Consider the following 14,328-nt stretch of genomic DNA (forward strand, 5'->3'; position numbering starts at 1 on the left):
GTCAATGATGGAGTACGCGCTTCCAGGTACAAAACGGAATTCGCCACAAATTTTGGAAGGCCCAAACAAAGGCGCAACGCCTCCCGCTCCAAGAGAATCAAGGGGCAAAGTTTATACGCTGGTGCACCAGAGAATAAAACACAGCCGAACTCTAAGACTGGACGGACGTACATTCTATAAATCATAAGAAGTGAGTGCCTTCTCATGCCAGAACGAACACTGCTCAGCCTGCGCAGCATACCGACTGCTCGGACTCCTTTCACAGTGATCTGCTCGATATGGGCCGCCCAGGAAAGAGAAGGATCATAAATTACTCCAAGGTATTTGACACTTTGCACTTGAGGAATTACATGGTTCCGGTAAACAATAGAGATATTAACTGGACGAGAGAGCGGAAAAAACAATAAAGCACATTTATTGACATTAAGGGACAGATTAATGTCTCCTAACCATTGGTCTAGGACATTGAGGTAGGACTGTAAGGACTGGTACAAGAGGAAATGTCGTTCTCTGAAGCAAAAAAGGCGATGTCATCAGGATACACATAGGTGGCCACCTGAGGACTGCAGGGAATACTGCTGAGTAAGATGTTAAAAAGTACAGGGGAGAGGACCGCCCCTTGGGGCACTCCTCTCGATTGTCGAAATTTGCTTGATGAAACACCGTTCTGAAAGCAGTAAAATTCCCTGTCAGCAAGGAATTCAGCAACCCAAGCCACAAAGTATCTCGGAAGTCCTACTGCCTGCAGTCTTTGCAAGAGCGTCCTGTGCTCAACGCTGTCATAGGCTTTAGATACATCTAAAGTAACAAGCGCTGCGTATTGATTTCGGCGCCGAGCTAACTGTATGCGGCTCTCCAGATCGGTATGGGCACACCATATAGAGCATCCTGGTCTGAAACCAATCTGGCAAGGGTTCAACAACCCAGCCTCTGAAATAACAGACATTATTCTACCATGCAACACCCTCTCAATTAGCTTAACGAGATTCGAAGTTAAAGAAATTGGCCTTATATTGTCTAACACATAACCATCTCCCTGCTTTTTAAGCAACGGGATAATCTTTGCTAAACGCCACTCATTTGGAATCCATGGCCCCTTAAGAGAGTAATTTATAAGCGCCAGTAAGTCGGTGGGAGATTCCTCGAACAATATTTTAATCATAGAAGAAGTCACACCATCAGGGCCAGGGGCCGCGGGTGGAAGGCGGGATACAGTGTTCGAGAGCTCAGTGAGGGTGACCTCCTCGAAATCGTCCAAAGTGGCAAGAAATCTCTGAGGAGAAGGAAGAAGAGCCGTAAACCGGCGCTCAAGACCTCTGCCTATCTCTTCCAGGGACTGTGCAAGTTCAGCCGGTGACTGAACTAGGGAGACAGCGTTCATGGTGGACGAGATTAGTTTCCTGGATTTTAGGTAATTGAATAGAGCACGCCTATTACCAGATTTTGAAAGGAATTCGTAGCGTTCAGTATCGTGCAACTCCTTTGCACGAGATACGGTGCGCTTAAACGTAGCTGCAACGAACTTATAATCGATCCAGTTTTTGGGACACTGATTATGGAGAAGTTTCTTCCAAGCAGCCTTTCGGCGCCTATAATCGCGAGCGCACTCTGCGTTCCACCAAAGGCACGGCGATGTTCCCTTATGTGCCTGAACCAAAAACTCCGATTTTTTACGAGCTCCATTCAAAATTGAACAAATGCGGATGGCATTATCTCCACTGTTGGAATGAGATAATTCCTGAAGGTCTGCTTTGAGGGCATTTTTAAAACTGTCGTAATTTATGAATGTGCGCCGTGTGCTGTTAGGAGAGGTCAACTGGCACATAACTTGGAAGCTGATCGGAAGGTGATCACTATTGGAGGCACAGTCAACTGGCGCCCAAGAGGACACAGTTATTCCGGGGGAAGAAAATGACAAGTCTAACGCTGAGCGAGCCTGACCACGGAAAAATGTGGGGAGACCCGAATTTAAACATATGAGGTTATTCACACAAGCCCAGTCCCATAAGAGCGTACCGCAGCGATCTGTACGAAACCCCCACGAAACATGATGCGAGTTGAAGTCTCCAACAATTAAAACCTGTTTCCTGCAACTAGACAAAAACGAGTCAAGAGGCCGAACGTCATGCACACCTGTTGGAAAATATACATTAGCCAGAGTGAGTGGCTGATATCCAGGAATATTGAGATCAAGAGCCTGAATTTCGCACTGCCTGTCCATATATTGAAATGACACAGTTGCCCTGTGGCAAAATTTTGTGGATACGAACAATAGCAACCCACCACCTCTTGAGGGCCGGTCAAGCCTGAAAGAACGATAATTTTGTAAATTGTACCTAGAATCTTTAGAGAGCCACGTTTCCTGAAGAGCAATTAAATCTGGACTTAATTTACTGATTAAACAAACTAAATCTGTTGAAGCAGAAAGAATAGACCGGCAGTTCCACTGCAACACCTTCAACGACCCTATGTCGCCGAAAGGGCCGCAGCGGAGACCGCCTGATCCAAAATGCTGCCTTTGGGTGTAGATCTAGGGTGATTCTTTTTATTCTTCGACTGAGAGCAAGACGGACTAGCACCACCTATCGGAGACGCACTGCGCTTTTGAGCACGCATCTCAGTCTCCATATCAACGCACTCTTCAGATGAGAGTTCTGTCTCACTGTGATGTGAATAACTGGTTGTAGGGATAGACGAAGGCTGTGATTGAGTCTGACTCAGTGGATTGGAAGTCACGGGCACAGAAGGTTGGGGAGGTGCAACCAATGGAGAAGTGATTGTGCCACAAAGGGGGGCAATAGAAGCTTGCAATAAAGTGGACATTTGGGATGCCATGACCTGCGAAATGCACGCGGACAGATTTTCAACTATGCGATCTATGGCACTTGCCATTGCTTTCTCCACCGCCGCCGCAATCGCTTGCGACAAGGATGAATCCACAACGGTTGCATGCCGCGCTGCCACACTTGCATAGCCAGATGTCCTATCTTTGATGACTGCAACTGCCTCACGTCTTGAGCACCTGCGCTTGTCAATCAACTCTAATACTTGCACTTCCTCAGCCCGCGCTGGGCATTCGGAATGGCTTGCTGAGTGTCCACCGCCACACAAACAGCATTTCTCTTGTTGAGCAGAACACCCAGCGGGGTCGTGGCTCTCTCCGCACCCACAGCAGCGAAAACTCGATTTACAGGCCTTGGCGCTATGGCCAAACCTCCAGCAATTACGGCACTGAAGGGGCCGAGATGTAAATTGATCCACACGGAAAATCAAAGGCCACACCTTAACTTCAGATGGACAGGACAGCCCCGCAACTGTAGCAATAACAGTCTCCGTCGGTACCTTTGTTCCATCCACCACACGACTGCATCGGTGAATGGCGATCACGCCAGCCGAAGTGAGCTTTTCTAATGTCTCGGACGCGCTTAGACGTGGGTCTACGCCACGGACTAGCCCTTTCGAACACGCCAGATGAGGAGGTATGAACGCGCTCACCGGGTGATTGGCAAACGACGAACACTTCAGCAGGTCGGCTACGCATGCCTGGTCTGGCGATCTGCATACGATCCCTCCACGGCCGAACTGCCGGACGTCTGTAATCTTCATGTAATGGGGGGTGGTAGATTTAAGCGCAGCCTGAACAGCCTCGGGGTTATTCAGCTTGATGGAGCCGTCATCCGCGGGGACGAGAGCAACCGGTATGCTGCTAACTCCGCCACGGAGGAAACAATCAAGAGGCAGCTCATCTGGGGCGAGACAAGCTGACCAGGGGGTGTTCCCCTGACCGGGAGAGTTTGTGGACATCAGTCCACGTTCCCACGTTCAGTCACCCTGGAAAATGGGAAGAAAACACAAGAAATCAAGTAGAAATTCGAGGAATAACTCAGCACCGCCTGGTACTTAGCCGCAGCCCAACAGCAACCCACACTCTTCTTCGCGTTGTGGTTCTTCTTCTTCTTCTTCTTCACCTCTTTATAATGGCACATACCCACGTGGGGGGATTGGCCAAGGTGTAGTGGTATAGATAAGAAAATTTTCATAGGATTAAACGTGAATTTTGAAAAATGTATTCATGAAAAACGACAGAAGAATATTTGAAGTGAAATAACAAAGAACATTTTGGCGAGAATAATAATAATTAAAAAAGAAAAAAAAAAAAAACTCCGAGACTTTTAAAGGAGTTAGCAAATCAACCTACCAGTTGCAATTATGTAATCATGTAGATTCCCACAAATTGAACTCAAAGCAAATCCTTTGGCGCTCGCTCCGAACGATAACAACACTGGCATAGATAACGGGAGCCCTAACCTGGAGAGAGGAACCTCCAGGTAAATCTTTCTCTGAAGTGCGAACTTTGGACAGTAGAGCAGGAAATGGTCCACAGATTCAACGACCCCGCATGAGTCACATAGGTTTGTTGGAGACCACCCACATCTGCATAGGTATAAATTTAAACTGGGAATCCTGCACCGCAGTCGCGTCATTGATACCTCACACTGCCTGGTTTTACACGAACGGACGTTCCATTTATACGCTAAGTGCTGATAATCAGCAGTATTTAGTAGGGGATCGCGTAACCTGGCTGATATGTGTTGGAACCGCTGAAACCTGGAGATCGCCAGCAGACTGAAATTCGGGACGGGATGCGTTACTGGCCCGTCAAGAGCTGACCTTGCTAAATAATCAGCCACCTCGTTGGAATGAATGCCTGCATGACCAGGAACCCAGACAAAACGGACCTCCTTTAAAGTGGACGGGACAAAAAATCGCAGGAAGCGGCACAAAAAATATTTTTGGGAAGTTTCAAGGGAGAATAAAACTGACAAACAATCTGCCAGGATGATAACGTGAGATACATGACACGGAATTTTGTGCAGGGCCATTCCAAGAGCCAAAAATTCCGCAAAGAATATGGGGATATAATCTGGGATGCAGACAGAATAGCTCCATGCCAAATCCTGCGAAAAGATGCCAACTGCAGCTTTTTGGCCGCTGACGGAGGCATCAGTAGAAAGCACCACATGATGGGGGAATTCCGCTATATGACCAGAAAGAATGCCGTTTAAAATGTTTGTGGGCATGTGTTTCGCATGAGATGGGAAGATGTGGTCAAAATGGAATTCCACTGCTGCCGGCGTGTCGTCAACCCACTGCAAGGAACTGAGATCAACACCAATCGGGGTTAAAAGTTTCTGCGTTAAGGTAATTTGTGGCATTTTATACCGTGGCCAATGATGGTAAAAAAATAAGGCCTGCTGAGACACAAAAATAGGAGTACTGACATTAGTCATCGGGTCCAACGACCTGAGGAAAGTTCGCACCGTGAGTATTTGAAAGCGGGAAATTAAATCGGGCATACTGGCTTCGAGATAAAGCAGGGCGTTTGAAACTGATTTTGGGAGACCAAGGCAGAGACGTAGAGCGCGCCTTTCCAGTAAGATTAGGGGTTGGACCTTGTAGTTTGCGCTACCAGAGAACAAAACGCAACCAAATTCAAGTATAGGTCTTACATAAGCTTTGTAAAGTAACAATAATGTGTCGCGGCGCATCCCAAACCTTTTATTGGCGATTCGTGTCAGCCGGCCTAGAGCGCGTTCTCCTTTACGCACGTTGTTCTTGATATGAAGGCTCCAATCTAAGGTTGGATGGTAAGTAACACCTAGATATGTAACAGATTCCACTTGTGGAATCAGATTAGAGTGATGGGCTAATGAAATGTACAAAGGCGTGTCTGGAGGAAATACCAGTGTGCCACATTTGTTAACATTCAGGGATAAATTAATACGGTGCAACCAAACTCCAAGAGCATCCAAATATCCCTGCATAATCTGGTAAAGCGAATGGATATCCGTGGCCGAGGCGAAAAAAGCTATGTCGTCTGCATACACAAAAACTGTTATATCAGGACGGATGGGGATGTCACTGACCAAAATATTAAAAAGCAGCGGTGATAGTACCGAGCCTTGCGGCACTCCTCTTGATTGATGGTAAGTATTAGAACGTAGGGTACCCTCTGCGCAGTAAAAGTATCTGTCCTTTAGAAATTCAGATATCCATGCATAAATGTAGGTTGGAGGATGTAACTGCGCAAGTCTGTCAAGTAAAATAGTATGTTCTACACTATCATAGGCCTTTGCTACATCAAGAGTCACCAAAGCTGAAACTTCTCTTCTGCGTATCGAGAGCCGGATTCTACTCTCAAGATCCACATGCGCGGTCCATATAGAGCATCCGCGACGAAAGCCAATCTGTGCTGGGCTAAGGCCATTAACATCCTGAACATGTTTTGTGAGACGGCTGTGCACTACCCTTTCAATTAATTTGACTAAATTTGAAGTTAGTGCAATTGGCCGAATATTATCTAAAACGTACCCTTTACCAGCATCTTTCCTCAATAAACTTTCGCTATCTTCCAAATGCTTGGAATCCATGCATTGTTCAATGAAGTATTGACAATATCTAAGAGGTTGCTTGTGAAATCCTTGCCTTAAATTTTAATCACACCAACAGTGACACCATCTTGCCCGGGAGCTGCAGGGTGCATCATTGCTAGGACTGAGAGGAGCTCTGACGCATCAACCTCGGTATAATCTGAAGAGGGTGTGATTGCGCGCAGAGGGACATTTCTTTGAGTCTGGAAACGTACCGCTAGTCCCTGAGCAATACTATCCAGGGTTTCCTGAGCCTGTTGTGGGGATAACACTGTTGAAGAATTAAGGTGAGGGACTGGAGAACTCTTGTTACGTTCCATAAATCTATACAGGGCCTTCCGATTACGAGGATTTGAAAGATAAGTGTTCAAATTTTGGTTATAGTCCTCCTTGGCTTTTGCAATTGTTCTTTTGAAAGATGCAGAGAAAAATTTGTAATTTAACCAATTTGCTGGACTCTGGTTGCAGGATAGCCTCTTCCAGGCCGCTTTTCTGCAACGATAGGCCTTCTCACATTCTTGTGTCCACCAGGGAGACGGCTGTTTATTAGAGACTGCTGCGGGCACAGTGAATATTGCATGGTCTACTGCACTTTGCAAAAATGAAACCGCCTGCTGAGCTCTGTCATCCCGGCTAGTACTGACTATAGAGGCAAGTGAGGCGGACATCAAACTTTTATAAATATTGTGGTTGACAAATTTATGGTTTACACAACTATTTTTGTGCGGAGATAACCGGATAGTGAAAGTTATAGGAAAGTGGTCACTAGAAGTACCCGAATCTTCTGTCAACCAGTCAGTCACCTCAAGCCTACCTGCCGATAATGTTAAGTCAATGGCTGAGCGAGCACCACCTCGCATAAATGTTATATCTCTTGAATTACAGCAGCGTACAGCATTTGCAGACAGCCACGACCAGAGAAGCTGGCCGCAGGAATCAGTGCGACTTCCCCATTCACTGTGGTGGGAATTAAAATCTCCCGCAATAACTACACTACTTGCGCCAGCCACCAAGCTGTCTAAGCAGTCTGTCCTCTGTACACCTAAAGGAAAGTAGGTATTAGCAATTGTAATATCAGCACACTGCGGAAATGAAATTTTGAGCGCTAAAAGCTCACAGTCAGGGAGAAGAATTTTGTTAGAGATAGATGCCTGATGACATATGTGTTTAGAAAGCATGATTACCAATCCGCCTCCCCTACCAGCATTTCGATCTAATCTGAAAACTCGAAAGTTTTTCATTGAAAATGATTTATAAGGTGATAACACGTTTCTTGTAAAAGCACGATATCAGGGTTGTGTTTCCGAATAAGTAGTTCTAGATCTGGAAGAGAAGAGAATACCGAGCGGCAATTCCATTGTAACACTTTGATGCCTGCCATGATTACTGACCAATTGAAGAGGCAGACACCGCCTCTTTGAGGATATCAGCATTGGGAAGAAGTTTTGGTGGTCCTTTTCTAGCTTTCATCTGATGAGAACTAGATTTAGATGGAGACGAGGAAGCACGACGCTTCTGCGTAGAACACGACATTTCAACATCTGTTGCGCAGATATCGGTGCAACATGCATTGCTAGGTAGAGAGATGTTAGGTGGGACCTGGGAAGCATCAGGAGGTGATGCTGAGCTGCTAGCAGTAGCGGCAGAAGCTGAAACAGACGCAGGCTTCGCTGCCAGAACGGATGGAGATGGTGACACAGATTGAACTGCAATAAACTGAGCCAACGCCTCAGAAAATGTGTTTAGCATACGCTCAACAACATTGTTAAGGGCTTTTTCTACAGTGGAGACAATGGAGGCAGTCAAGTTGGACTCAATATCCCCAACAGAAGCGCGCACACGACTAGCGTATGAATCCTTCTTCCTGTTAAGAAGAGCGTAAGCATCGGCTCTTGAGCACCGCTTCTCTGTGATAATGTCTAACAAGCTACGCTCCTCACTGCGTTTTGCGCAGTCGGCATCATCTGCTGGGTGGTTATTACTGCAGAGGCAACAATGAGGCTGTTCTGAGGTGCAGTTATCCGCAGCATGACCTTCGCCACACAAACGGCAGCGGGTCTCTGACTTGCATGCTTTGCCGCTATGCCCGAACCGCCAACAGTTGGTGCATTGAAGTGGGCGCGGTTGCAGAGTGTCTACACGGTATATAATAGGCCAGATTTTTAGTTCAGTAGGGCAGGAAGTGCCAGCAAAAGTTGTTATTACCGATTCAGTAGCAACACGCGAGCCGTTTATTTCTCTACTGCACCGATATACCGAAAGGACTCCAACACCTGCATCCTGAAATTCTTCTAGAATTTCTTGCGGGGAAGATGCTGGGTCCACACCGCGTACAATGCCCTTGACGCATGCAAGCTGCTCGGGAATGAATGCTTTTACCGGTAGTGAACTGAAAATTTTGCACTGCAGCAAGTCAGCCACACAAGCGATATCGGACGATTTGCAGACAATGCCTCTACGGCCAAATGGGCGCACTTCAGAGATCTGAAGATAGTTGGCTGTCAATGATCGTAGTTCCTGTTGAATAACTTTGGGTGTTTTCATTTTGATCGCCCCCTCACCGATTGGGACGAGAACCACAGGAATTGCCTCAATGCCATTTTTCTGGAAGCACTCAAGCGGCAGGCTTTGGGCTGGCAAGCTGGCAAACCAAGCTGCCGACCCTCCACCTGGGGAGGTCAAAGACATCTCACAGCGAAGCGCCCCCTCAGGTTCACATTAACCTAACCTTAGCCTAAGCCTTGGCCAAAACCCCCCAACGTAGAACGGCCTCACCAGTGAAGAGCAATCCGGAACCACCAGGAGAAGCAGAGTCCAGCAGCACAGTCCAGAAGCAGCAGCGTTCGAGCCACGTCAGCCGTCGTCTTCATCTTTCATCTGCGCGCAAGTCAGTCCAAAAGCAGCAGACGAGCACTTACGCTCGCAGGTCAAAATTTGAATGCGTCGCCTCTTTACTGACGTGAAGGAACACCATCTTGCAGGCGTGCAGCAAATCTATAATAAGGCTTGTTGTTGGCCCAGTTGGTGCATCCCTTTAAAAGGCGGGAAACAAAGGAAGGAAAAGTGGACAACGCGTGTCTGTATTTTTCATCTTCCCAGTCTTGTATGCTTGAGCTGCTTTCCACCTTTTAAAAAGAAGCAGCCAATCTCACAAAACAGCGGGAGACTTGAACCAAAAAATGCAATTGTCATCGGTGTGGATTAACCGTTTGCTATCGCATTTTGTACGGCTCCGGGTCCTGAGCATCTGCGAATTTCCATTTTTTCGCAGGCCTCAGTCCTTTTTGTGTTCGCTCGCATTTCGGTCCGTAATTGTGCACTGGCATTGTATAGTGATTTTTACAACAACTTTCGCTAAAAAGGTAATAAGCCTGAAGTCATTCTGTAGTGCGCGTCAAATGCACACTAACGCATCCTCATTTCCTACTGATGTCACTCATACACCAATATACTAATATCATTCAACTTATATACCACCTTGTATACTCAATATTTGTTTACCTCACGAAGCTTTCTGAAGTATCTGTTTTTCCTGCTGACTGTCATGTTTTTCCTATTTAAGAAGTACTGTTGTGTTCTGGGTGTACAAGCTCCGATTCATAGGCCTCGCGTAATCTCTAATGTACTCGGCACAAGGCCATGATGTAAAACTCGGAAGCATTTGTGGTATTTTCGGTAAACGTTCATGCCTGGTTGTTCCTAATATAAGGCTCTGGATACTTCTAAACACGCAGCGAATAAGAATAGTGAGACTTCTTCACATTACTCCTCCAAGACTTCTCCAAGATGTTCCAAATTATTCTAGGCATGTAGGAAGCTACTAACTTTGCTACATGAAGCGGAAGCTCTGGACATTTTAAGGTATAACACAAAACATACTGAAATGGACGTGGAAATGATTATAGTACAAGAAACCGATAGCCAACTTGTGCTGCAATTATTTGAAAGTGCCTGAAACTACTCTTTTAAAAGCGTATTTGCACCAGAGGCGTGCTTTCTATTGCCAGTTTTCAATATCACTGTGATAATGGATGTTTTTGGCAGAGAATCTAGCCTCGATATTCGCCACATGCTTCCACGAATACCAAAATTGCCATCTCCATAGGCTCATGATCGGGCGGTTATGTCACCGCACTGGCACGGCCGCGGTGCGCGCTGTCGAAGGGGTAGTTAACGAAGAAGCGACCTTTCTTCTGGCACAAGGGTTCAAAAAAGGGCGAGAGGAGCAAGGAAGGAGAGGAAGGCTTTAGGGTAGGGGATGCTGCCTATTTATGGGAAGGAAGGGCAGCTATTCTCGCGGCTTGGTTCTCACAGCCGCTGAACGTCTTCACACCACTGCAGGGATAGTGCCTCGCATGGTGGAGCCCGGCCCAAGACAACACTGCACCAGCACGCTGCTCGGAGGCTATTCAAGCAGGACGGGTCTGAAGCGCCGCCCCAGCCAGCGTCTGAGCCGAAGGTGTGTAATCTACCTTCAATCGCACAAGATTTATCTATTCAGCTTCACCTTGCCAGAGAGGGAGTGCGCTTTCTGGTCTTGGCTTTTTTGCTTTTTTTTGTTATCTGGCACTCTGATGTACGAATAGTACACAGCAGTGCACGCAAAGAAGGCAGACCTAATGCAAAAGTTCCTTCATACTAGAAGATTGGTTCACTAATTTTGGCAGTGTATTACCTCTTTCATTAATCCTTTGTCTTACTTCAGTCCCTGCGCGTTCTGCGCCTGGATGTACGGGGCTTTTCTGAACGAAGGAGGAGGAGCAGAAAACATTTATTGTTGCACTGTACAGAATTGGTAAAGGGAGGTGTGGATGGTCGTTGACCTTGGTGGCAGTCCCTATTCCGGGACGCCATTGGCTGCCGCCGCTGCCCGTGCTCTCTGGACCAGGGCCCGCTGGGCCTCCAGGTCCGAGCTGGACAGGGCCGCCTCCCAGCCCTCCCTAGGTGGTTGATTTATAACTGCTACATTTGTATTTAACTGGCAGGCCCACACCTTGTGGTATAGGTCAGCATACTGCCCGAAGAATTTGCACCTGCCCGTGAAAGTCGGGTCCACGTGTTTTAGTACGGCGGGATTTAGGAAAGACCCGGTTTGGAGCCGTCTCAGGTGGCACTCCTCGGTTCTGTCGAGACCCTTGGCGGGTCCCGGGAGTACCCTCCTGCAAAGGCGTAAATGGTTTGTGATATCCGCGTAAGAGATTAGCGGAATCGGTATGATTGCCGCGGCAGAACCGGGGAATTGAGTGGAACCCGGGGGAAGGAACGCTCGGGCAGCCGCGTGAGCGGCCTCGTTTCCCTCAACCCCCTGGTGTCCGGGCACCCATACTATCTGTTTTTTACTCATAGCCGAATTGGAATTGCTCTCAAATGCCAATAGTATTCTGCGGGCGAGCGGCGCTATCCTACCCCGCACGTAATTTCGGCTGGCCTGCTGCGAGTCCGACATTATGTACGCTGCGTCGCAGTGGGTGGCGGCCAGTGCAATCGCCACTTCCTCCAACATTAGCGTATCGCTACTTTTTACCGAGAGCCCGTTCACCTGCTTTCCCTCGTGCACCACCGCAATGGTGCAGATGCCCTCCTCGGTTGGACGCGCTGCATCCACGTAGTATATGCCTGTCTTATTTCCGTAATAATTTTGAATAAATTTTGCCCTGGCTTCACGCCTCCCCTGATTATACTCCCAATTCATGTTTTTGGGGAGCGGCTTAACCGACAAAGTATTTTTCCATGCATCCGGTATGTCGACTCTGCGTTCAGTGGTGGGGAGCAGCGCGAGATTGAGGTCCCGAAGGACTTGTCTGCCGGAGCTGGACACCGACAGCCTGGCAATTTGGTTTGTTCTATGGGCCTCAATCATCTCCTCCACGAAGTTGTGGACACCAAGTTGGAGCAGGCGCTCAGTGGACGCTTTGGCAGGGAGTCCTAGCGCTTTTTTAACTGCCACCCGAATCATCGCGTTGAGGTTCCCGCGGTCGCTCTTCCTCAGCTTGAGGTAGGGCGCCGCATAAACCATGCGACTGACGATGAACGCCTGAACCAGGCGAACGGTTTCTTTTTCGAGAAGTCCACCATGCTTGCCGGATATCCTGCCAATCATCCTACTAATTTGTTCGCAGGTGGACTTTATTTTTTGCAAGGCCGTCGCATTGTTACCCCGGTTATTAATTTGTAATCCCAATATCCGAAGCTTCTCCACCACTGGTATCTGGGTGTCGTTAATGTAAATTTGCATGTTCTCACCTGAGTTTTATCCGTTTTAATGTGTAGAAGTTCTGATTTGTTCGGAGCGCATTCCAGACCACACTCCCGAGCGTAATCTTGCACTACCGAGGCGGCCTCTTGGAGGGCTCCCTCCATCTGCCCCACGCTGCCCCGGGACGACCAGATAGTAATGTCGTCTCCGTAGATGGCGTGGCGTGCGCCATCCACGGGGACGCCATCCACGGCATTGAGCCTCTCGGGGAGGCCCATGAGGGCAACGTTAAAAAGCATTGGAGAGATAACAGCTCCTTGAGGCGTCCTCCGGGTTCCCATCTCGATGGGCCCTAATTTTTCATTGCCAAGTCGTATAAAAGCTTTCCTATTGCCTAAAAAGTTTTGTACATATCTGAATGTTTTCTCGCCACAATTGGTGGCGTTCAAATTCTCAAGAATTTTGCTATGTTTAACGTTGTCAAAAGCCCCCTTCAGGTCCAGGGCCAAAATAGCTCTGTCCGCCGGGTTCCCGAAGGCGGGGTCGATGACTTCCCTATTGATTTGGAGCAGCACGTCCTGCGCTGATAAATGTGGCCGGAAGCCGAACATTGAGGGCAGCAGCAGCTCATGGTGTTCCAAATAATTGGAGAGCCTTTGCCTCACTGCCGCCTCCATGAGCTTACCGGCGGAAGACGTGAGAGATATTGTCCTCAAATTTTTTATGTTTATCTTTTTACCGGGCTTGGGGATGAACGTCAGTACAGATGTTTTCCAGTCGTTCGGTAACTCCCCCAAGTTCGTTGATGTAGTGCGTAAAATCTTCTAGAGCTGGATCGTTGAGGTTGGCCAGAAGGCCGACCGTAATCTTGTCCTCTCCCGGTGCCGTCCCTCGCCTCATCTTCATCAGTGCGGCTTTGATTTCCTCGACGGTAAATTTTACGTCCAACTTTGAATTTTCCTCTCCTGTGTATGTCCTTATCTCCTCATCATAGTCTACAGTCGTACATAAGTACCTTGCTCTCAGTTTGTCGGCGAGTTGTTTGTCTGTTCCTTGAAAGTCGTGAAGTGCCTTCCTTAAATTTCTGCTGTGTTCGCCTTTGGTTTTATTAGGCTCAATGAGACACCTGAGGAATTTCCATGTACCTTTCGTGCCGAGGGTGCCTTGTAGGGAATCGCATTTAGATATCCAGTTGGTTTTGGCTAGAGACCATGCGTACTCTTCCGCTTGTTTGGTTAGCTGGGCAATTCTAATTTTAAGCTTACGGTTATGTTTTTGTTTTTTCCATATCTTAGTTAGAGATCTCCTGGCTTCCCACAAGTGCAAGAGGTTGTTGTCTACTTCCGGGGTGCCGTCGGTGGTCTGCAATTTGCGCGTGAAGCGATTTTTTGTTTCAATTAGCGTTTTGGCCGAATCCTCATAGGTTGCCGCGTCGACACCCAGTGCCGGGGTTTCCACTTCCCTGAATTACGTCCAATCGGTCAGGCAAGCCTCTACCCTCCTTGTCCGCAATTTATTAGATTCTAATGCGATTTGTAGGATGCAGTGGTCACTGCCGAGAGTTTCTTCTGTATTATGCCATTCGTAATTTTTAGCTTTCCGGAATAGAGAGAGGTCTGGACACGTGTCTCGAGAGACGATACTTCCTATTCTAGTCGGGTACAGCGGGTCCGTGAGGGTGGTTAGTGCTGCGTCGGCTAT

General features: G+C 47.7%; 1 protein-coding gene across 1 annotated transcript in view; it reads left to right on the forward strand.

Annotated features, from left to right (window-relative positions):
- Positions 1-14,328, forward strand: part of LOC149356162 (uncharacterized) — a 79,540-nt gene that overhangs the window by 36,441 nt on the left and 28,771 nt on the right. The window contains exon 5 of the mRNA XM_089576265.1: positions 10,773-10,890. Within this exon, the coding sequence (XP_089432391.1) occupies positions 10,773-10,890 (118 nt within the window). The remainder of the gene's footprint in view (positions 1-10,772; positions 10,891-14,328) is intronic.

The sequence above is a fragment of the Amblyomma mixtum genome, chromosome 3 (assembly GCF_055824585.1).
Source record: "Amblyomma mixtum isolate Tamu chromosome 3, ASM5582458v1, whole genome shotgun sequence".
NCBI lineage: Eukaryota > Metazoa > Arthropoda > Arachnida > Ixodida > Ixodidae > Amblyomma > Amblyomma mixtum.